The following is a 26,446-nucleotide window of genomic DNA, read 5'->3' on the forward strand; positions in this document are numbered from 1 at the left end:
AGACAGTACATGATAAATTTCGATATTCTAATTTTGTAATTTTGTTTTTCAAATTTGAATCGAATTGGGACTATTCCCTAGTCCAAGTACACAAAAAATAGCTCGAAATTAAAAAAAAAATTCAATCGAAAATTCACCTTTGATAAATCTGCCCCGTAAAGTATAAATGGTGTCACATGGCATGTCTTAAAAACAAAGTAAATGTTTATTACGTGAAAGTGTTTGTAATTAATGAGATGCACTGTGTTTAAAATATATCAGTTTTACATAGAGAGCATTTGTACACCCCTGACAAAAGGCTGACTTTGTTTCACAAACTGTAAACTGTTCTTCTGAAGTTTATCAGATAACAAGGGAGTAACACAGACCTTATACAACAGGCAAGTATAAAAGATGTTTATAAAAAACCTTAAATGCTTTTATGTGCTTTGATCTGGAGAAAACATCCACAAAGCAATATTATAAAAGAGATTCTCTGGTGATGCTCCCTGCTACCAATGGGTGTCTCTGTGGATTTTTATTAAGTCTGGAGAAACGTGAGCGTTAGAAGAACAAGGATTCTTTAGATGTGTATTTGAAGAGGTAGTGATAAAATACATTAAAACAAAATCAGGCGCAATACTTTATTATTCTATTTAGAGTTGCTCAAATATGTTTATGTAAAAGACTCATTTGTGAATGCAAGTGAACAATGTGCTAAATGCCAAAGTGAATACAAACAACCATATTTGTATGATCACAATGCAGTGTTTTTCCCAGGATTTAGCATCATTAGAGGCACTTGCTAAATAAAGTGCTGCCATATATGTTGGCATTTTATAAATACATGTTATTAATAATAGTAGTGTACACCAGAACTTTCTTGCAATTTAGGAAAGTAGACATTATTAATGTGTGTCCTTGCAAGTTGTGGCACATGTTCTTCAGAAATCAGAAGTAAATGCCCATCACATCTGGTGCACAGTATCAATAATGAGGTCACATGTATGTCTACAAGTGCAGTTGCAGTCCCCACACTTTCCCCACAGTCAGTTGCATGTAAGGTTACATGCATTACTTGCAGGGTCGTATTTATATTTAGGCCCCCTCAGGGTGCATAGGGCGGCACGGTTTTGGGGGCAGCCCTTCGGCTGACTATTTTTTATTTTTTTTATTTATTTTTTTTTATTTTTTTAAAGCCCTCCGCCACGGATTTCCATAGGAAATCTGGTGACGGAGCTAAGGGGGCAAGAGGTAGTGGGGCTGAGGAAGAATGCGGAAGTAACGTCACTGCGCATTTCTGCTGAATACGCAGAGTGAGATCATCGTGAAAGACGCGTGACGTCAGCGTGCATGATGTAGGGGCATGTTTAGGTCTGATGTCTAGGGCGGCGTCGGACATATATACAGCCCTGATTATTGGCATCAAAATGTGCTCCTTGCACTTCCATATAGTTGAATATGGTGCTGCACACTCCTCCCTGCCTTCTGTTGCAAATTGTGCACAAAGGCACCTATTGACACAGGGTGCTGAGGGAACCTTGGAGCTACCACCACATCCATACAAGGTGGTAGTTCCTGTGTTCCCTCAGCACCCTGTGTCAATCACTGCAGTTCAGTTGCACCAAATGAATAGGGAGCACATGTCACTGGTATGCCACACACTGAAAATGACACCAGACAGACCCTGAAAATATTTAGGGGCATATTTATCAAGGGTCGAATTTTGAATTTAAAAAAACTTTGAAATTCAAATTCAAAATGACCAACCTAAATTAAGTTAAAGATTATTTTGGCCAAATAGGTCCGTATTCAGCTAAATACGAATCGTAGGAATCGAAGTAATAACTCATTTGATCAAATTTGAATCAAAGTTTTTCCCAAAAAAAACCTTTGATTTTTCAAAGTCCACCAATTGACTCCAAAAAGGTTCTAGAAGGTCCCCCATAGGCTAAAACAGCTATTCAGCAAGTTTTAGATGACGAATGGTCAAAGTTTAATTTCTAAAGAGACAGTACAGTCGATTTTTTTTTCAAATTCGAATCGAAATTGGACTATTCCCTAGTCGAAGTACACAAGAATAGCTCGAAATTAGATTTTTTTTTCATTCAAAAATTCACCTCGACCTTTGATAAATCTGCTCCTTAGTGTTGCTGCCTCAATTTACACAGTTGTATTAATCTTGGCAAATTCCATGCAATTGTGTTAGGCACAGCAAAAATGCATAAGTAGAATCAACCCTTTACAGCTGCAATGACCCCAGAAGTCTGGGAGAAAAAAAGCTGCATTGTGTAAAAAAATGGTGAATGTACTTGTCAATGTACATGTGCCATATGGTATTAGCTTTTAATTTGGTGCAAGTCATTTGCGCATGTAGCTAAACACTCTAGGTGACCATAGACGCAGAGATCGGCTCATTTGGCGATGTCGAAAAACTAACAGATCTCTCCCTGATATGCCCATATTGAAGTGGGCGATATTGGGCTGATCCAATTGTGGGCCCTAGGGTCGCATACACGCACAGATGCGCCCGCGTTCTGATGGGATATTTTAACCTGCCCGTTCAAGATCTGGACGGCAAAATTCGCACTTTAATGAATTTGCACAGTAACGATCGTTCGCCTGAGCGAAAATTCTCTTGGTCATAGGTCACGAAACTGCACTAGCGACGGTGTCTTTCGCTAGAGAATTGTTCTCTACACCTGCTGTAAATTTGGCGATGTCCCTGTGGATTGGATTTTTGGCAAATTTACGCTAGCCGTGACCACTTCGCAAGCGCTTAAATTAATCTGCCCCACAGATTATCAGTTATTTCTACTAGTCTATATCTGGCACTCCAAGGGTTAGGCTGAACCTAACGTAACCAGTTTTATTCTCTACTGAGCTAAACAAATGCGCTGCTCTCTAAAGAAACTGATACACATTTATTTGAGGGTGGAAAAATAGCAGTCTTTTAGTACAAATGCTGTGTCATGAAAAAACTTCAGCTTTGAGTTTTGTAAACGCTGCATTTTCAATATTACACTGTCAGTCTTCATTCACTAACTGACAAACTTGTCAGTCAAACAGCAATGCAGTTCTGTGAAGAGCGAACCACAGATCACAACAATAATACTGCTGGCTGTGCATTATCTTTTGATAAATAAATAACAAACATTACCGCATCCCAAAATTTGTTCTCGCAAAGTTAAACACTGAAAAATGGCCTCCTCTATGAATTGCAAAGTTTTAAAGGTGCAGTAATGCATTAAGCCTACCAATTCTAGTACCAGGGACATAACCACATAATAATAATAGTCCTCACTGTTGAGGTGGGTGAAGCAAATAATAAGAAGATATTAAGTTATAACTGAGAACTATAACCCTTCTTTTTATACTCTGAACTCTGAATTTATACAACACCCTCAGAAACAAGGCATTGGGCCAGATTCAATTCAGTAACAAAAGGGGCTATCATGTGAAAACTCAATTTGATTAAATTCGAGATGCAATTCAACTCAGAATAATTTAGCTCACAGTTTATCGCATGAAAATTCCATTGAAGTCTATGGGAAAAACTGGATTGGAGAAAAGTTTTTTCTTACTGAATTGAACCTCGTTCCATAAGTTCTCATGACATAAACAGCTAGATAAGTTTTTCTCACTGAATTAAATGATGCCCATTATTGGTTATCCCTTATGTCACATATTTTTCCATTATTCCACTAATAGTCCATTATTTAGCAAATAAACCCTTTATGATATAGTTCAAAACTAAATCATGAATCGTTCATTAATATTTTCTTTTGTGTGGGCATAATAGATGGTTTGTTTGCTTTCATGTTACGCATGTGCCATGCAGGTAAAGTAAAGAAGACATAAGACTGCTAGCTGAAAGAAACAACAGAACACTTCCCCGATCCTACAGGGAAATACAGAATTGTGAGCCTTAATATTGACACACCCAAAACTACTGTGAAAAACAAATGGAACAAATCAGATTAAGGGGTATATTTATCAAGGGTCGAATTTCGAATTGAAAAAAACTTTGAAATTCTAATTCAAAAAGACCAACCGAAATTAAGTTGAAGGGTTTTTTTGGGTCGAATAGGTCCGTTTTCGATCGAATAGGTCCGTATTTGACTGAATTCGAATAGCACAAATCGAAGGAATATCGCACTCGATCGAATTCGATTCAAAGCTTTTTCCCCAAAAAAACGTATTTTTTTTTTTTTAGTCCACCGATTGACTCCAAATGGGTTCTAGGAGGTCCCCCATAGGCTAAAACAGCAATTCGGCAGGTTTTAGACGTCAAATTTTTAAAGACAGTATATAATAAATTTCGATATTCGAATCTTCACATTTTTTTCAAATTCAGATTGAATTTGGACTATTCCCTAGTCGAAGTACATAAAAAGTAGCTCGAGATTCAAATTTTTTTTCACTCGAAAATTCACCTCGACTTTTGATAAATCTGCCCCTAAGCTAAAATACTATTCTGTCTTTTTTTCTGCATTGCTGTAAGGAATAATACTTAGCGGTCTCCGGCGTCATAGGCAAGATGGCGGCACCCAGGTCTTTCAAGTAGCACGTTCTGATGCCAATGCGTCAAAACATGTGCATCGGTATGACGTGTCATCACATTTGTTTGGTGTGAAAACCTGACTATATAAGATGCCAGAACATTGCAATCCCTGCCTAATTATAGGTTCAACTCCTTGTGTTCCTGGGTGTATCTTGATCTTGATTCCTATTTTGACTTGGCCTGTTATTTTGACTAAGAACCTTGCTGCCTGGATTGACCCTTTTGCCTGGACTTTGATTACTCTTATTCTTGACCCCTCTTGTTACCACAAACTGTGTTGGACTTGTTGCTTCCTCCTTGGTCTGTAAATCTTAAGAGAGCATTCAGACCCTGACAATTGCTTTGTAATTCATAATCTGGGCAGACACAGGCCTGAATTTGTGGAAATGCCACATATGCCAGGACCTAGGCCGGCAGGATTTTAGGGGACAGCATGCTGCCCAACCATATCCATGCTTTTTTGGGAAGCACTGGATATGTGCAGAAGATGCTATAGGTTTTTTACATTTCCCATGCTCCAATCCCCAGTGCTTTGGACTCAATGATGAAAATTTGCACAAATAAAGGGGAGGATATGGGGGTGACGAATGACAGTGGGCCTAGGGGTGCACACTATGTAAATCTGACCCTGGGCAGACATAATACAAATTAGCACACACATATACCAACACTTTCTTTTTCAGATGCTATGTTACAAATATAAGAAGTCTGCACTTAATATGTCTGCACTATAAATGGCCAAGCTAATAAGCTTGCAGCAAGCCACTTAGGTCCAGATGTGCCTGCACAATTAAACTGGATCAGACAGACATCTGGGGGAAGATTTTTATTTTTTTTTATAAATAACCCCACATTCAAATTTTGAGTATAATCGGATTTATTAAAGTTTAAAAACACTCACATGAATTCAAAATTCGAACTTGAATAAATGGATGAATAGCACATGGCAGTTACTGGATAATTTGATATATATTAGTAGATAGATTAGGAATTGTCAGGATCAATAAATCAGTGTCACAAACATATCTGCCTGCAAAAAGGAATGAACCATCATGAACACCAAAGTATTCCAAAGTTTTGGAGTCAGCAGTAACAGATGTCAAAGCAGCAAAGAGAACGACTAGAAAGTTGTGTGTCACCAAAATGACATTTCATTCAAAAGCTCTTTGTGTACATCAATAAGTTTGAATGTTAAATAGCTGGCAAGGAGATGCAAGAAAGCCTCTTTGCCCATATGTAATGCTCTTTCACTACGTTGGATTTGGTCTTTATAAACAAATAGGCATCCGATCCTTTTAAATTATTTTTTGGATAATTGTTTCTGCTGCAAACATCGTTACTTATCAGTTCTGAAAACAAGCCAACTGCTAGCAGTTGAAACACTCTAATTTTGGCACACAACAGAGAAAATGTTAATCTCCACTCCCTTTTTTTCCCCAATAATAAAATCTATTTTACACGTTTCTCAAGTTCTTATCTCAAAGTCATATTATGTTGCCCATTGCTATCAAAAATCACTATGCACTCCTTTTTAATCAGTTTTCTACAGCTCATTTAGTAACTTTTAAAAGCAAACCAAGATTATAACCAGATGCCGCTACCTTTTTTCCTTGTTTATACCTTACTGTGAGTGGACTCCAGGGACTGAAAACTGGGTCTGAACTGTGGAAATGACAAGGTTACCTTGTAATAGCATGTGCCAAGCAAAGAGTTTCTAATAAATTTGGAAGATCTGATGCTTTTTCCTTGAGTATAATACAAAGAGAGATGCAAGACTTTCACTTTGGCTCCTGTACAAAACTTGCCACTCTGCTAAACTTTTAACATAAATTACTTTAATCAGACTGAGAAGCATATCAAAGTCTGAGTGTTAAATGATCAATTATATGGGAGCAGTTAGCAAGCACTACTTAGCAAAAATAAATATAATGTAGTTGCTTATACAGTGGTACAAACAAAAACATCTAAGTCCAAATTTCTCAATATTTTCTGCTACAAACTCCGATCAAACCTGTTTGGGTTTTTTATGCTTATTTATTATTACATTTTCCGGAAAATTTGCTTTGCAGGAAAAAAATCCGATTTTCAAGATTTTTTAGGATTTTTCACTTGAAAACTCAGATTACATTGGGGTATTGCACAAAACCCAGTGCACAGCAAAAAATCATTGGGACTTCACTCATTGACTTATATGCAACTTTGACAGGTCTGAGATCCCAGATTTTCCAATTCAGATTTTTCCATCCTCTGGGTTTAATAAATTCCAATTCCAAGTCCGATTTTATATAAAAAAAAAATCACACATTTTTCATGATATAGTAAATAACCCCCTTAGATTATTTGTGGAGGTTTTTTTTTTCCTTTTATAATATGGTGTGTGTTAATACTGCAAGGCTACATTGTACAACATGAAAAAATGCTTGAAAATGCATAATGTAGTCAGAGGGATGACATATATTATAATTATAACGAAAAATATAAAAGCATATTAAAACTTTGATCAAATAAAAATGTGGGGAAAAACTTGAATTCAGCAAATTCATAATTTTCAACTCCGAAAAATTTGGAAAACTTTTTTTTTTTTAAATGGCTTAAAATGTTGACAACTAGGACAGCTGCCAATAACTTGTAGTTTGGATAATGAACTTTTCTTTTTTTAGTATTTTTTGCAGAAAATAGTTTTTGCTGAGCAGAATGATGTGATGCTTATATCATAACATTGGATATAATATAAGTAAAATATGTTAAAAATAAAATACCTATATTTGTAATTTAGGGAATTTCTATAAATTATTATTTCTGTCATTATAAAAGGATGAAAATCAAATGGGCAGTTAAAGTCCTACTAGATTTGTTAAATTATTTTTGTTTATGTTTTGTTCCAATGGTTATGCTGCAATATATTAGACTTTCCATGCAGTTTTACCAAGAATATGCCACTTTAACACCCCCCTGTGGATCAGTTCCCAGGAGAACCAAATTTTTTTTAGTAGGAAATGTAACCATTTAGCACAACAAAGTAGATTTCATGTGCCTTTCATAAAAACAATGCCAACTCACAGAGAAGAGCTGTAATAAGGTGCATACATAAAAGTTGGACCATATTAGAACCTAGTTAGTCGCTTAGGCACCCATAAATTACTATTGTACATATATATGACTTACAAAATATATAAAAAATGTAATCAATAACTAGGTGCATTGAAATGATTTAAGTCCAACTACATCAGACTACCACAGCACGCCACACATTTTATTACTACAAATATTTAAAACTTTTGGGCTAAACTATACAGGAGATTTTATTTGACCCACAAAATCTTGTCATGTAAAATTTCCTGCGCAGTTTTGTCCTTAATATTTTGCACATTGTGATTCATTTGTTTGCTCAGTCTATTGATGTTAAAGGGGACCCGTCACCCACTACAAATATTCAAAATCCTATTTTATCACATTAGTCAAGCAAAGTGAACTTTGATTACACTATATAAATGATTTGAATCTTGTTTCCATCAGTCTGAGAATTCATAATTATAACAAGCAGGCAGGAGCCATTTTGTGGACACTGTTATTAAGGCAAGCCTTCCATCATCTCAAAAACTTGTTTGTGCACCAGAATGGGGGACCTGATGTACATCCCCATGCATTGGCTACACAATTAAATAGTGAATAGAACAGGGGAATGTGTGAAGAGCAGTGAAATCTAAGGAGTTGGATTTCATGTTTAATTTGAAACAGACTTTTATTATACAGCTTTTTATGTTTGGGTGACAGGTCCACTTTAATAAATGTAATATCAAAGGCAAATGGTAAATTATCTTGTTAATAGTTATAACATATATATAAATATATTTTTAGAATTAAATCATAAGAAATACTCTCATGGGGTAACATAATCAAAGTCCTAAATGAAAATAACATTTGCTAAAAATTCTGAAGAAATAACGCGGCACTTTTGAAGTGCCAGAGGTTTCCCTGAATAGTGAAAAAATGTAAAATCCAGACACTGTTCATTTTGTATTGCTGCAGTATGTGACACATGTAGAGCCCCTCTGTCCATTCTAAACTTCACATGCCCTTACCAGACAGACAGAAAAATGTTTACCAGAAAGCCTTTAAAATTTTTCTCCAACTATAGAGGGCTTTCTCCCATCAACTTGCATATATCCTCTGAATTAAATCATTGCTCTGCTTCTAACAGATAAGTAATGGTCTCTACTAACAGTTGTAAGGATTAGTGTTTGGCAAGGTCCTAAAACACAGAAATTATACATGTCCGTTGGATGTGTACCTACATCAGATCCCTCTGATCCCTTAAGAGGAGGCTACAAAGTCCCTGCATATTTGTTAGTTTATGGCGAAATTGTCATGGTGCTGAGTATCATGTATAGGTGTTTGGCAATGAGTTTAAAGAAATCAAGTTATACAAGTTCCAGATACAATTAAGCCATATTCATAACCAATAAATACTCATGGTAATAGGATACTGAAGTAAAAATGATAGCATCATGCCATTCCATTTCCTATCAACAAGCATATTTCCCTCCACATTAGACAATGATTGAAACAATGTCATAATAACAGGTCACACAAGCTCCGAACTGCCATATCAATTGGTTTATGTCCTATGCATTTTTAATCTTGCCCTGTAATTGAACTTTACGCTGCCAGCCCATCTAAAGAATGGCCACTACAAAGACACAAGAATACTGATCTAGTATCAATGGGCTATAACAGTAAAATAATCTTTGCTCAGGTCATGCGTTAATTTGTCTTGAGACCTTATTAAGGTGAAGTCTTTGGCTCTGGCTCAAGATCAAAGTCTTATGCTTAAGGTATTGATTTTCTTTTTATGCAGTCTCTGTTCTTCAGTATCAAATGAAACAATGTTTGGCATAAGGGGGTATGCCTATGTTCACAGATACATGAAAATATGAGTTTAAAGTTCAAATTTTTTAAATGAAATAAATAAAAGAAAATTTTCAACCATGGTGGTTTCTTTGAGGGGGTGTCCAGGGCCCACACATGTGATGTGCCTCCTGTATACTCTCAGACCAAAGCAGCAGGCATATACACAGGAGCAACTCGATTCGAGGTTTTTTTTTCCACTAAAAATTCAGATTTTATAGTAAAAAAAGTTTTTGGCATTCAGACATTAATAAATAACCCCCTATCTGTGGTTTCAACTTCTAAAACTACTATAATTAGAATGTTGATAAATACTGTATATTGATTTTCAATGCTTGCAAATTTTTTTGCCGCTTTGCGTTAAATTTGTCACATTTTCAACACCTAGGGGGATATTTATCAAAGTCTGATTTTATCTCAATATTTTCTAAAAACATAAACTCAGACCAATCCGCACAGGCTTTTTTGGCTTATTTATTAATACACTTTCCCGAAAATATGGTTTGAGGGAAAAAATCGTGAAAAAAACGAATTTTGTGAATTTTTTCGGAATTTCCACCGGGAAAATCAGATTTTTTGAAATTTTTGCCTGAAAACCCCCAAAATTTTGGATTAATGCACCAAACCCAGTGCAGATCAAAAAATCTTTGGGACTTCTCCCATTGACTTATATGCAACCACGGCAGGTCTGAGATGCCAGATTTTCGGATTTAGAGTTTTTCCATCCTCGGGTATCATAAATTCTGAAAAATTTGTGATATTTTTTTCCACTAAAAATTCTGATTTTATATTAAAAAAAATACAAATTTTTCAGGTTTTTTGCAGTCGGAGTTTAGAAAATAGACCCCCTATTGTAATTTGCTTATATGTGTGTAACCCAGACTCTGGAAGGGGCAGAGTTAGACCCAATTTGTAGCTATTCATAGCCCAGAGGTTACAGCACAGATATTAATATCCATAGAATTAAAAATAAAAAGAAACAAATATATATTTGTAAGTGCTGGACTACTTTAATAACCAAGATCATAAGCAACATTCTTCATGTGCCAAATATTCAAATTTTTTAAGTAAATACCACCAGTTAAATGAAAATACAGTACAGATAGCATAAACCTTTTGCCAGTCAATACATCAATAAAGCATTTTAGTAAACGTAATTTGAGCAGTTTATACTTAGTCACTTAGCATAATAATTTATCTTGATGCCCACGTATGGCTCTACGGACAAAAAATTGCATTGGTAAATTTTTAAAGGCAACTTACATATTACAGATTGCAAATAGAATTAGATAATGGATTAAAGCTGTCTTAAAATTACTTTTTAACTTATTTTAATTAGTTTTGCATTTTGTACTGTAAAGATTATGATTCACTGCTCTTAGCTTATTAGTTTTTGCTTCTAAACTCCATCTGCTCACTTTCAGTTTACAGTAATTATAAAAAAGGGGAAAAGTCCCTGGGGAGTCCCCTGGTGCTGTCTCAGGTGTTCTACACCTGTTTTCATCTTATTTCCCTTAAACAACCTAATTCTTAATGGCAATGATTAATTCATAGGTATAGGAAAATCCACAATGTGATAGAGAATAGTGTGGGATAGAAGAAACAAATAATGAGTTAATTTTTCACTGTTACGTGTTGAACACATGATTCTGATACATTTCTCTGTACCTGGACCATTGGGGAACGTCACATTGTGCAAAGCTAAAGGTCATTTTGAATTTACACAAAGAAATGGCCTTGGGGATCTTCAGAAACTACAAGACCTTGTTATTAGTACAATACATTCTTCAGTAATTTCTTTTTTAGCTAGGGATATTTGATTTTAGCATAATGTTTATGACATTTATTAGAAATAATTTACACCTGTCATAAAATATAAATACCATATATTTAAAAACAGAGGATTTAAATGGCCATGCATTTGGAACTTGGAGGTGACCTATGATATCTCTAATACCTCTATATTATTTTATCATAATACATAATATTCAGTAACCTGTTTTATAACATAGTTACATAGTTAAATTGGGTTGAAAAAAGACAAAGTCCATCAAGTTCAACCCCTCCAAATGAAAACCCAGTATCCATACACACACCCCTCCCTATTTTCACAATGACTTTACTATGGAAATACGAATCCTTCAGTTTAAAAATATATACAATATGGGGGGCGCATGCGCGACATGGCGTGAGGCAGTCGCATCGGAGCTGAGCTCTGACCAGATCCGGAGAAAACCTGCTTATTAGCCGACTTTTGATTGCATTCGACTGCAGGTTCATCAGAAGGATTCAGCGCAATCATGGGGAAGAAAAAGCAGAAGGAAACGGCGGGGACGATGTCTCCCTATCTGCATAAATATGCGGTTACGGATTCCCAGGTGGCTTCCCAAGATGGCGGCGCTGCTGGCGATGCTCCTGCGCAGTCCCCCGGCTCTGCCTTCGGGATGTCGGAGGAGGATAGTAGAAGCCCCCGGGGCCCTGCACAACAGGTACTTGACTCAGAACTCTCTCTCTCAGCTCCAGTTACGGAGGCAGTACTAACACAGCACCTCACTGCATTAAAAGATATGCTGACAGCCACCATTACTGATACAGTGGCGCAGGTGCTTAACACTTTGAAGGCAGACCTGACAGAGTTGGGGGACAGGACGGACAAGGTTGAGACCGCAGTCGATGACTTAGTGCGAAGTCACAATGCGCTCTTAGAGGAGAACCAAGTAATACGCACTGAACTGAACCAAGTTAAAGTGCTGTGCGAGGACTTGGAGAATAGGAACAGGAGGTCTAATGTTAGAATTCGAGGCGTGCCGGATACCGTGAAACAGCCGGACCTCAAGGCCTACTTGCGAAATTTATTTTCCACTTTGGTACCGGATTTGCCGCCAGAAGCTTGGCGTCTGGATAGGGCGCATAGAGCTTTGGGTAACCCGCCTCCTAATTCTAAAATGCCTAAGGATGTTGTCACGAAGTTCCACTATTTTGAAAGCAAGGACAGAGTGATGTCTGTGACCAGGCTGCGTCAAAGCATAGAGCACCAAGGAGCACAACTCCAACTATACAACGATATCTCCTCTATTACGCTAGCCAAACGGCGGGCCCTACGGCCGCTTACGCAAGTTCTCAGGGAGAGCAAGATACCTTATCGCTGGGGTTATCCCTTTAAGCTTATCGCAACCAAAGATGGCAGACAGTACACTTTGTCGGAGAGTTCACAACAAGACAGGTTTTTATTGGCGCTGGGACTCTCACAGAAACCACCTGCGGCTTCACCAGCGACATCGCCTGTTAGGCATCATTTGCAACCTATCTGGGAAACGACACCGCGGAAAGGGATGCCGTCTAAGGAACCAGGGAACACCTGTCCTCGCAACATGGCGCCTACTTGAAATCTCCCGCAGCTGATGGGCTGCGAGCTGCGGCTAGGCATGTCCTTCTTTTTTTTTCTTTTCTCTTTTACAGGATCGGGCGTCGCTCGGCTCTGATGGGACTCTTTATTTACCTAGATCTTGCTGCGTTCCCCACATATGGAACACTGTGGATTGTTTCTTTCCACTGACTCCCCTGGGACGGTGCCCTGTAGGGGCATACACGTTTTTCATTCTGACCTATTTGGAATAAGGAAGGTCTCTCCCTCAATGCAACATCCACGAGGGTATGATATGAACATAAAGTTACTCACATGTTTTAGTTATTTTGGTTATCTGGTTTATTTACTGTTTATGTTTGAACCTATTTTCGTTGCTTTTATGTTCCACAATGAAGGTATACTGACTCCGTATATACTACAGCGTACTATTATGCTTGGTTTTGCATTGACCTCAGAGATCGCCGCTTGCTTGCCCTCACCATTTGCGATATATTGTAGCTTGGTTCTCCCCAGATTCAATGGTCAAATTGCTGTCACTTAATGTTAAGGGTTCTAATTCCCCAATTAAAAGGTGGCTAATATTGTCGGAGCTGCAAAAACAAAATGTGGATATAGCGTTATTGCAAGAGACCCACCATGCAAGCGGCGATGTCTGGCGGTTACAAAATCGCCACTTCCCACATTGTTACTACGCTTCACATCAAAAGAAAAAGCGGGGGTGGCGATCTTAATCAGTAAGCGTATACCTTTTCGACTTATACGGAAAACCATTGACCAAAATGGACGGTACATAATTTTAGAAGGCAGCTTAGAGGGTACTCAAATTGTTATTGTAAATGTATATGTGCCCAATGTCAGACAGATTCACTTTGTGCAACTGGTGATGAATAAGCTTAATTTATATCGTACACGGAAGCTAATAGTTGGAGGGGACTTCAACATGGCGGTCTCTCAGCTGAGGGATGTGCTGCGACCCACAGCCACTGTGGCGAGCAGGGAAACTGACCTTAGATCCAGAAACTTCAGGAAAATACTTAGGAAAGCATTATTAATAGATATATGGAGAGTCAAACATCCTCTACAAAAAAGTTACACTTTTTACTCGCACCCGCATAAAACTTTTAGCCGTATAGACTATTTCTTTGTCTCGCCCCAACTAAGCACCCCACATATTATAGCGGATATTGATCAAATTACCTGGTCCGATCATGCCCCCATTATTTTAGACATACCTCATTTGACGACCGTTTCCCCCCCGAATGTCTGGAGATTGAATGAGTCCCTTTTAAATTCAGTAGAAACTCAACAGATCTTTCAGGGGAAATTAAAAGAATACTTTAATTTAAATGTGGGATCCACCCAAGACCCTACTATAGTATGGGAGGCTCATAAAGCTTGCATTAGGGGAGAGCTGCTTGCTCACGCCAGCGCTGCTAAAAGAGAGAGGCTTAAAGTGGTGAATGACATGAAACGCTCCCTTCATCAATTGGAATACAAATACTTTCACTATCCCACACGAACCCTCTTACTTAAAATACAAAAACTGAGAAATGACATTAAAGATAAGTCGATCCATAAGGTGGAAAAATCTCTGCGTTGGACACAGCAGCGGTACTATGAATTTGCGAATAAGTCGCATACCATGTTGGCTAATAAGCTGCGGGGGGAATCAGCCTTAAGTACCCCTTTGGTAATACAATCCAAGGGGCAGCTGGAGTCCAACCCAGAGAGAATCGTAGAGTGCTTTCGGCAATATTACCACCGATTGTATAACCTCCCCCAATCCATTAAAAATCCATCTGATAGGTATACCAATTTTTTGAAGGAATGCCATTTACCCACTTTAACTGATTCGGAAACTGAAATATTAAATGCACAGGTAACTGCGGAAGAAATTGCCGAAGCTATTAAAAGCTTCCCCACCAAGAAGGCACCCGGTCCAGATGGTCTGACGTATAAATACTATAAGGTATTTCAAAATGAGCTCCTACCGATTATGCAATCTTTGTTTAATGATTATTTACAGGGGACCCCTATTCATAGGGAAACTCTGAAATCCTATATTACTGTACTTCCTAAAGAAGGGAAAGATCATACCTCCTGTGCAAACTACCGGCCCATCTCTCTTTTGAACTCGGACCTGAAAATCTTTACAAAAATTTTAGCGAACAGATTGAATCAGATCCTCCCACGCCTGATTCACTTGGATCAGGTGGGATTCATTAAAAATAGGCAATCTGGCGATAACACGAGGCGGGTTATAGACTTGATTGATCATGTCAATAAAACATCGGAGGAGGTCATCCTGTTAAGCTTAGATGCCGAAAAGGCGTTTGACCGTCTGGACTGGGGCTTTATGTTTGCTACCCTCGAACACATGGGCTTTTGCGGTCCTTACTTGAGGGCTTTACGATCGCTCTATGCCACACCAACAGCCATTGTGAAAACGGCGGGGCAGCTCTCACACCCATTAGTTATTAGCAATGGGACTCGACAGGGGTGCCCCCTTTCCCCCCTCCTTTTTGTACTATGTATAGAGCCCTTAGCTGCTCGCATTCGCCATGACCCGAACATTCAGGGTATCACAATTAAACGACAGGAGTATAAGATCTGTTTATATGCTGACGATGTGTTATTGACCATCACGAAACCACTATTGTCGCTTCCAAATTTACACCAAATTATAGATCAATATGGGCAACTATCTGGTTATAGGATTAATCAAACGAAAACAGAGGCCCTTCCGATCCACGTCCCAGATTCTAGATTGAAACTGCTTAAGCTCAACTTTAACTATAATTGGCGGAAAGATAATATAAAATATTTGGGCATATCTTTAACTGCTAGCTACAACACTCTATACAGGACCAACTTTGTTCCGTTATGGAGAAGGATTCATGCAGATTTAAACACTTGGCAGAAATACAATATTTCCTGGTTTGGAAAGATGGCATCCATAAAAATGACTATATTGCCTAAGGTGTTATATTATTTTGAGACGCTGCCCATCTCTATTCCTCGTATAGCATTGAGACAATTTCAAAGCACCTGTATTAAGTTCATCTGGGGAAGGAAACGTCATAGAGTAAAAGGGGACTTGCTACAGACTAATCGATCACAGGGGGGCGTTGGCTTTCCGGATTTTCATAAATACTACTTGGCGACTCATTTGCGTCAGATCATTTATCTATCACAAAAAGAAGTCTACACAAAATGGGCGGAGATTGAAGTAATGGCTTCTTTGCCATTACATCCTAGCACATTATTTTGGGGGACGGCTATGAAGTGGGACATGCATACTTTGCCGAAAACGGTGCAATTTACGCACCATTTATGGAACCAACGATGTAATAGATTACGCCGGACAGGGTCTGCATCTCCTTTAACACCATTTTTGTTTAATCCGTCCTTTAGTATGGGTGTCGAGGGGCATTTCATTCGAATATGGGAACATACTAATGTTTTTCAAATATTTAAGTTGTTTGATTCCAAGACTAATAAATTTCTGGAGAAAACTGAGTTGATCAAGGCCTATCAGGTACAGGGCATGAGGGATTACATGTATTTTAGGCTGCGGCACTTTGTCAGTTCCTTATGCCCGACTCTTACGAAACCAGCCCCATTGTACTTTGAAACTCTCTGTATGCATATGGTAACGAGAAAAAAGCTGATTTCGACTTTATATAATGTTCTTAATGAGCGGCGAGTGGAGGAGACACCACACCCCTACATGATCCATTGGGAATCTGAAATTGGCACTCCTATCTCCATAGAACAATGGGGGAAAATTTGGGAAAATGCGACTAAATCTTCAATATGCACCACCATGAAGGAGAATATATATAAAATTTTATTTGAGTGGTACCATACCCCTGCTTTGTTACATAAACTTTTCCCAGACGTCTCAGCTAATTGTTGGCGCTGTCATCAGAGCCCGGCTACACTATTCCATATTTATTGGACTTGCCCAATTATAGCGCCACTATGGGACACAACGACAGCTATATTGTCAAAGATCACTTGCTTAACAATAGCGAAAGATCCTCTGACTCATCTATTGGGGCTGCCACTTGAGAATGTTGGCAAACGTATTCAAAAAGTCGCACGGAATATTCTGATGGGTACACGATGCTTAATTGCAGCTCATTGGAAGGTGCAAACGGCTCCGACTACATTAGCTTTAGTGAACAAGATACAGCAAATACGGAGAATGGAATACTTAACCGCTCTGTTACATGATAACTCAATGTCCTTTCTGGAGGACTGGTATCTTTGGGATTCTTATCATGACCAAATTTCACGGTAAACCATGGATTCTTGTGAATGGGGTATGGTGTCTCCCTGCGCCTACGGTATGGGGTTCTTTTCTTTTCTTTTCTTGTCTTTTGCATATTTGCTCATTGTGTAAAAGCGTAGTTTCCATGTATATATCATTTTTGTGTGTCTTGCATATCTGGGGTTCTATTGGAGGTTCGTGGGTACGTGCTGCCCCCCTTCCCTGATGACATCTATTTATGGGGATGTAACTATTGCACTGTGTATCTTTTGCTATTTGTCACAGATTGTAACATTGGGACTCGCTTTTGTATCCTTTGCATTATCATCCTGAAGCATGTTTTGTCTTATGCTGTCATGTACTGTGATTTAAAACCAATAAAAATATGGTTGAAAAAAAAAAAAATATATACAATATAAGTTCTGCTCTGTAGTGGTCAGTAGTTCCAAGACCTCAGTAGGTATTTTAATAACTATTTATAGAGCTTCAAAATAAATGGCATAAAAAATTATGACTTGTATAATAGAAACACCACCTCTGGATGGTCTGGCATTTAGAAGGAAGATCGCATGTGATATTTTACTGCAGTGGAATAAATGGAACTTGTGATTTTCAGCAAGAATATTTACTTTGGGCAGATTTATCAAAAAAAAAATTTAATTTTTTTCCCACTAAAACTCACACATTTCAGTTATATTTTCAAAAATTTGAATGCCCGGTATTTATTAAGCATAAAAAAATCAGGAACATTTTAGGGGCAAATTCATCAAGGGTCGAATTTCGAGGGGTTAAATCCCTCGAAATTCGACTGGGGAATAGAATCGAATAGAATCGAATAGGCAATTCGGGCAAATTTACGCGCTGGCGAATAGTCGAATTGGCGAATATTTGCCAGGCGAATAGGCGCTCGATCGAATATTCGCTCGAAGGATTTTCATTCGATCGAATGCCTTTTTATTCGATCAAAAACTTGGAAAACAAGCCTATGGGATTTTCCATAGCAATTCGGTAGGTTTTAGGTGGCGAAGTAGGCAGTCGAAGTATTTTTAAAAGAGACAGTACTTCGACTATCGAATGGGTGAATAGTCGCAGCATTTTTGTGCTCGATCCAGTACTTCGACTATCGAATGGCGAATAGTCGCAGCGTTTTTGCGCTCGATCTATTGGAATCATTCTACTCAGGCAAATTTATGCCAATTCGATAGTCGAGGAGCACAAAAATTCAAAGTTTTTTTACTTCGAATCCTTCACTCGAAGTTAGTGAATCGGCCCCTTTAATGTAAAAATATGGGTTGTAGGGGGTTATTTATCAAAGTCAGAATTTATCTCATTATTTCTATTTAAAAATGTCTGGCCAACTCCAAATTGCTGATTGGACCTTATTTATCATAGTTGGCTTGCTAAAATCGGTTCGGGCAACAATCCAAAAAAATTGTGTTTTCCTGCCAAAAGTTAAAATTTTCCGGCAAAAAAAACCTGACTTTTTAGATCTTTGGCCGAAACTCAACGCTAACAATGATATTAAAATGGAACCTTTGCTACTGACATCTACAGGACCCCGACAGCTTGGAGATGGTGGATTTACGGATTCTGACTTTTTTCAGCCTCTGGGTATAATACATTTTTTGGTCAAAAAAATCAGAATTTTTCAAGATTTTTGTATTCAGAGTTTGATAAATAACCCCCTAAAAGATAGCAAAGTCATGTAGAAGTCAATGGGAGCTGTCCTAGACAAAGCTCGAGTTTTTTAATTTTAATTTGAGGATTTTTATCCAAAAACTCAATCAAAGGTTTCGGGACATGAACTCGATCATTAGAGGTTTTTTCCCCGTCATTTTTCATTCGAGTTTTTGACATTCAGATTTTTTCATAAATATTTGAATTTTGAGTTTATTCGAGGTAGAAAAACCCTCACACAACTCACAAATCTGATTCTTGATAAATATGCCCCAAAGTGGCCAATCAGAAATAATTTGCAAATGAGATAGATGGATGTTCATATTGATGCCAAAGGTTTATAAACTATATTTATGGCTCATTTTCATTCTTCATTCACAAAGCAGCAAGATCATCTTTTGCATTACACTATTGGTAGAATCATGCAATATCAGACATTCATTTGTTAATCTTTCTTCCCCCTTCAAAAACACAATCATTCAGTTGTTTCCAACTTCAGATATCCTGAACATGCTTTCACTGATGTGAATGGAAATTTGTAAGTAAAAGCAAGGCAATTTATGATGTGAAGAGTTATAAATCATTTTTAAAATCATGATGACATTACTCAAAACAGATGTGAAAACATGTGTTTGCCACAGTTATATAAACTGCTTACTTGTCACGCCTAATAAATGGTGATGCTTTCACTTCAAGCACATTTTTTTAGTGTTAAAAGAAATTCTGTGTAAGGGAAGTATTTTGATTACTTGTTACAGAAAGATTATAATTTATGAATGGAACTATTCTATAAAAGTGGCTCCAACTTAAGCCATTCCTAATTCCTATGTTTAGCTCCCTACTACATCCTATACTAATCAATCCAAAATAATGTTAATTTTAACATTTTGGATTTTCACACTAATGTCCCGTGTGTAATAAAGAATTTAAATGAATGTGACTTTTTAGTGAGAAATTGACTGATTGCCAGGGCTGGAACTAGGGGTAGGCAGAAGAAGGGCTTTCCTAGGGCGCTCCTCCCCCCCACGCATCATCACAGAGTACGCGCCAGGGACATGGTGAAGTAGATATCCGGATTGCCATGGGCCTGCTGATTTCTATTGGCTGAATAACTAAGTCAGGGTTTAGAAGTGACTAAAGCTTGTAAGAAAGAGGAATGACTGACTGACTGCTCTGTGGGCATGATGACCAAACAGCACTGATACAGCCACACAACTTACAACAACAATCATTTTGAACACTCAGCAGAAATTCAGGGTAGTGTAGTCTGCCCCAGAGGTAGATTTGCTATGGATTACTATGGGCAAGCATGTACAGTATACAAAACAATTAGCAGTTGGCTCAGAACCATCCATAAAAATCTATCACAACAACCAATTCATTTCAAAACTAGGCAAATTAAAAAGTGCCCATTAAAGTCAATGTGCGTCCATTAATCGTCGCCAGCGTCTGAATTGTCGCCGGCATTGATTCTCTTGCCGTCTTAAAAAAACTTTGATGGCGGCAAATTTTCATAACTTGCAAATTCGCGCCTGATGAATAAATTCGCCCATCACTAATTATGATATGTTTTGGAAACGACTGACAAATCAACTCTGCCTTGGAGTTTAACAGACTACAAGAAAGTTTGTAATTTGATTATTAAATATGTTTTAATTAATTGTGTTTATTGATGGGCAAATGGGAAAAAAATTTGTGAAATGCGAATTATGATGTCGGAATTCATGCCTGTCAAATAAATTCGCCTATCACTACTTGTTTTCTTACATTTCCTTATATTTGCCTTTTCTGCACCATTTTGGCAATCAATCAAAGAAATTGTAGTTGTTTATTCAATTTAAAATGAGTGTAATCGTTTTTAAACCATTGGCAAACAAAATAATTTCCAAAGTTATTTTGAATCTCTAAGGGGCAGATTTATGAAAACACACCACATACATGTTGTATTCATTCCCAAGGGATTTTTAGAATCGTGTTTATTAATGGAGCTCACTATTTGATAAATATGCTTTAAAAATCCCTTAGGAATGAAAAGAATGTTTCATTCCGGCATGGAAAATAATTGCAAAATGTTTCTTTTTTCTCTTAATTGGGAGGCAAGGATTCTGAAAGGAGAAAGTGATTGACTGCTGACTAATAAATAAATTCAGTACAGCTATTAGACCTGTCATCCAGAATGTTCAGGGCCTGGGGCTTTCCAGATAAGGGATCTTCCCGTAATCTGGATCTCCATAACATAAATCTGCTAAAAATCAACCCAATAAGATTGCTTTGCCTACAATACAGATTAATTATATTTAATATTTTTTATATTTAACCTAGGTTGGGAACAAGTACAAGGAACTTATTTTTAAGAATTATTTGATTAGAATGAAGTCTATGGGAGATGGCATACTCATAATTCAGAGTTTTCTGGATTACAGGTCCCATACCTGTACATGCTACGAAACATATTATCTTTCTGAGTGTTTTAGGGCCCTATAACTTAGATTTATACTAGAATATTCATTTTTACAAATGCATTCAGTCCTGACGTTCTGATTACTATAGCATAATTTCTGCAGTATGAATAATCGCTATAATATGAATCCTCTGTGCTGCAGTTTCTCCTTTGTACTTTTTGTTAAGACAATACATAGTACACTTCAGTTCATAAAATGACATTCCTACCTTTCTCTTTTGACATCTTTTTCATACTGGATCCAGTATCTAGTTCAGTTATCTCCCCTTCTCTGGAGTTCGATAGCAGAGCTGCCATAAACAGAAGTGAACACAGTCAATTCATGAAAGCATTAATCTATATACAGTAAATGTAAACAGGAAAAACCAAAGCTCAATGGCAAAATGACAAAGTGCAGTATTTTAATAGGTTGAATATTATATATCGGTACAGGTATGGGACCTGTTATCCAGAATGCTCAAGACCTGGGGATTTCTGGATAAGGAATCTTTCTGTAATTTGGATCTTCATACCTTAAGTCTAATAGAAAATCATTTAAACATTAAATAAACCCAATAGGCTGATTTTGCATCCAATTCTATTAATCTATATAAATACAAACATGAAAACCAAAGCACCATGGCAAAATGACAAAGTGCAGTATTTTAATAGGTTGAATATTATATATTAGTACAGGTATGGGACCTGTTATCCAGAATGCTCAGGACCTTGGGATTTCTAGATAAGGGATATTTCAGTAATTCAGATCTTCATACCTTAAGGGTATCTTTACTATTTGCTAAACTCCGAATGCAAAAATCCCGAAAAATTTTTGATTTTTTTTTTATAAAATCTGACTTTTAAAAAAATCACAAATTTTTCTAAACCCTGAGGATGGAAAAGTCAGATTCTGAAAATCTCAGACTTGTCGAGGTTGCATATAAATCAATGGGAGAAGTCCCAATGATTTTTTGATGTGCGCTGGGTTTTTGGCAATAGTATTGCCAAAAACCCAGCGCACATCAAAAAATCATTGGGACTTCTCTCATTGACTTATGTTCAACCTCGACAGGTCTGAGATGCCGGATTTTCAGATTCAGACTTTTCCATCCTCGGGTTTAATAAATTCCAAAAGACTGATGATTTGTTTAAAAGTCAGATTTTATTTTAAAAAATCACGAATTTTTTCGTGATTTTTACATTCGGAGTTTAGTAAATAACCCCCTTAAAGTATACCATAGTTTGCTATGCTACGTTATAAATACTAACCAACTCGATCAGGTATATTGTCAAGTTGTGAGGGCGAACTTGATACACTACTGCTTTGATGTGACGATGCATGGCTCCCGGGTCGCTGGGTGTCTTCTATGGATGGAGCCGGGGATGGAGTATCCTGTATCCTCTCCTTATAAAATGAAAATATACATTTTTTGGTTAAAGAACTCAACACATAATCAAAATTTTAGTAAAACACAAGTTAAAAGGTAAATTACAGTACAAGAAACATATTTCACCTATTTCCCCTAAATATAAAATGTAATAATTTTAAAGGAGATTTGCAAAACCTTTTTAACTGCATAATAAGTAAAGATGAAAATTTGAACCAAATTCGCTATGTGCGTAAATTTGGCAAAATGCATTAAAGTCTATGGGCGACAATTTTTTTTGATGCACAGCTAATTTTTTTGACAAGCAACATTTTTTTCTCCCATTGAAGTTTATGGGCGTCATTTCCATAGTGAAACACAGCGAAAAAATTGACTCATCCCTAATAATAAGTTTTAATCATAATATTTAAAATAAACCTTTTGGTTACCTTTTATATACCCTGAGGAAGCTGACATCCTGTAGGTAAGTAAAAATACTTCACATTCAAATTGAATGTATGTGGTGTAAAACAGCTGTGTTTATGTACAGTATGCAGCCAATAAGGAAACCCTGGATTACCAACAGAATGCCACAAACTCCAGGGACCCTTGCGTCCATAAGTGTAGTTTGCACTCAATTCATCAGAGATGCTGAACAGACTCAACTGCAACTGCAAGTTGCAAAGGAATCTGTATAGGAATGTGTGAATGTGAAGTGACTCTGTGTATACAATCAATATGCACTCAATTTTGTGTCTGTTTTAGCACTTCACATTTGATCTTTCACTTGAAGATTAGCCCTGTGGTTTCATTGAAACCGCAAACATTTAGGGGCAGATGTATCAATGGTCGAATTTCGAGGGGTTAAATCCCTCAAAATTCGACTGGGGAATAGAATCGAATAGGCAATTCGGGCGAATTTACGCGCTGGCGAATAGTCGAATTGGCGAATATTCGCCAGGTGAAAAGGCGTCCGATCGAATATTCGCTCGAAGGATTTTCGTTCGATCGAATGCCTTTTTATTCGATCAAAAACTTGGAAAACAAGTCTATGGGACTTTCCCATAGGCTTTTAAAGCAATTCGGTAGGTTTTAGGTGCCGAAGTAGGCAGTCGAAGTATTTTTAAAAGAGACAGTACTTCGATTATCGAATGGGCGAATAGTCGCAGCGTTTTTGCGATCGATCTATTCGAATCATTCTACTCAGGCGAATTTACGCCAATACGATAGTCGAGGAGCACAAAAAACCACTCGAAATTCGAAGTTTTTTAATTCGAATCCTTCACTCGAGCTTGATGAATCGGCCCCTGAGAGTGGATTGATCGATTCACAGTCCCTGATTCTTGTTTTATTAGTAATTCAGTATCTGTTCAAGTACATACATTTCCAAAAAAAAAAAATGTTACGTTACCAGGTTATGCTCATATGATTGCCAAGCTTCTATACCACCTCACAAGAAATCACACAGGGGCAGATTTATCAAGGGTCGAATTTAGGGTTCATTGGAGTTTTTTTAAACTCCCATCAACTCCCATAAACTCAAAATTTGACCAAAACTCAACCAACTCCAATTTATTAAAAAATTAGAATTTTTATGGGATCGACCCGCAAACTTGAATCAAACTCAAATCGAATTTGAATCAAATTTGAATTAAATTCAATTTGAGTCTTTTATAAAAGAAAAAAAACTTGATTTTCAGGATGGCTGAAAACAACTACAAATTGATCCCAGGACGTCCCCCATTGGCTAAAAACAGCAATTCTGCAGGTTTAAGGTGGTGAATAGTCGAATTTGAATTCTTAAAGGGCCAGTACATGATAAATTTTGAAAATTGAATTAAAATTTTTTTGAAACTTTAACAATTTTAACAATTGTTAAATTGTTGAATTTCACAAAAAAACTTGAAAATTTTAATTTAGAGTTTCAAATTCGAAAGACAAAATTTTCACTATGACCCTTGATAAATCTGCCCATAGTGTTCATTAATATTTATCTCTAGCCATATTTTTCATAGGCTGGCCCCTCCATGCATGAGGTATTTATGGAAATGATTAAAATGTTCTCTTGGTTGCTATTCATCAATCCAATTGAAAACTTTTCCCAACATTCACCACTTTAATATTATTTTGAATTTTGAAATGTCTCATTTTGCCAAAGAGATTATATACAATACACAGAAGTTTAGAAAGGGCTGATCTATCAAAATTCGAGTTTGCATTTTTTCATGAAAATACTCAAGGGTATTTTTCGGAACCTCAATTGGTTAGTTTTTTTATTGAAAAAAAAACCCAGCGAAACGTCACCGAAACAAGTAAAAGCTGACAAGGTTCAATAGTTCAAGTTAGCTGAATTGTCTTTATTTTAAACTTTTTTCCCAGTTCATTAAAACATTCAAGTTTTTTAATTCCTTTTGAAAATGAATGGAAGAATATCATTCACTGTAACGCGACTTTTTTTCACACATGCAGAAATATTCTATTGTGTTCGAGAAAAAACGTTTCTTGACTTTTTTGTGAGCGTTTTTTTTCATGATCTCAAAAACGAATAATTAGGCCTCAAACAGGGGAATGTAATAAAAGTCGCAAAGAGCAAAACAATTCGCACCAATAAGACTAAAAATCCACATCTCGCAATGTAATATTGTTCCTTAAACTGTTATTGCATTGCGAATTTTAATTGCGCATTGCGAATTTTAATTGCGCACTCATAAGAAGTGCCTGAAGGTGTCGTAATCATTTGGAGCAAACATAACGACTTTTTCAGTAAGAAGTTTTATTACATTGACTGCGCATTGGCGCAAACTATAAAATTCGCAAACGGTCTTTCACTGTCGGAAGTGGTCGCTAAACAGTTTCCGGGCTCGCAAAAGCTATATTAAATTCGCACAGAGCAAAATTTGTTCGCGCAAAGGCATAACTTTTCGCATTGCGAATAGTTTTTCCGTTAGCGATTTTTATTACATTCCCCCGCAAGTGTCTAAACAGAAAAAATATATATGTAATGTAAATATGTCTCATTCGGGAATTTTGCATGAAAGAGAAATTGCCTTTGTGTAGAAAGCTTCCTAAAGAGGAAATAATATTAGACAAAACCATCCTGTTGTGTTTAAGAATAAACTGCTCCATTGGACTGAAGTTCCACACTTACCAGGGAGAGTTTCCCAACTGTTCTTCAGTAGCAGGACTAAATAAACTAAATGATGGTATATTAACCGTCAGAAAACACATAAACTACAATATATGCAATCTTTAAATGGAAGTTATTCAAGCAAATAAAATGTTATTGATTTAAAAACTGCAAGGGTTTCCATCCATTCAGCCTTTGCTCCATTTGGACATATTGCTGATGCTTTTATTTTAGAATATGTTTTATAATATGACCCTGCACGCTATTCGTTTGCTCAAGAGGCTTAGATACTATAATTTCTCCTAATGACTTTCACCAAAGGAAGTATATACACAATTAAATGGTGTCATATACTATACCAGTTACTAAATTAATTTAATGAAATATACAGCAAAGTCTCGAGGGACATTTGCTTGTGCCTTATAACTACATAAGGCACGACATGTCGTGTTGTCGTGGGACAGGAACCATGCTTGTGTCACTTTTGGTTTGCAGATATTATGTCTTTTTATTACTGAAACTTTTTACCTGTTTATATAGGTATATAGTATAGTAACATAGCATTGCTGGGACCTCATCTGAGATTTTGTGGTAGTATCCCAAGCATATAGTGCAACAGGCAATAGCACTCTGACCATTTACTTCACTAGAGACCATTAACCCTGACCTTCAATATGTGCTTTATCTCATAGAAATAGGAAAAATTCTAAATGTGTTCAGTTAAGTATTCTGTACCATTCC

At 37.1% G+C, this 26,446-nt stretch overlaps 1 protein-coding gene across 2 annotated transcripts in view; it reads right to left on the bottom strand.

Annotated features, from left to right (window-relative positions):
• The window catches only part of LOC108700148 (dachshund homolog 2), a 372,744-nt gene that overhangs the window by 56,596 nt on the left and 289,702 nt on the right, over positions 1-26,446 (bottom strand). For both annotated transcript variants that reach the window (XM_041574972.1, XM_018233058.2), the window contains exons 6-7: positions 22,481-22,616; positions 21,442-21,522 (exon numbers count right to left, since the gene is read on the bottom strand). In XM_041574972.1, the coding sequence (XP_041430906.1) occupies positions 21,442-21,522; positions 22,481-22,616 (217 nt within the window). The remainder of the gene's footprint in view (positions 1-21,441; positions 21,523-22,480; positions 22,617-26,446) is intronic.

This window comes from Xenopus laevis, chromosome 8S (assembly GCF_017654675.1).
Source record: "Xenopus laevis strain J_2021 chromosome 8S, Xenopus_laevis_v10.1, whole genome shotgun sequence".
NCBI lineage: Eukaryota > Metazoa > Chordata > Amphibia > Anura > Pipidae > Xenopus > Xenopus laevis.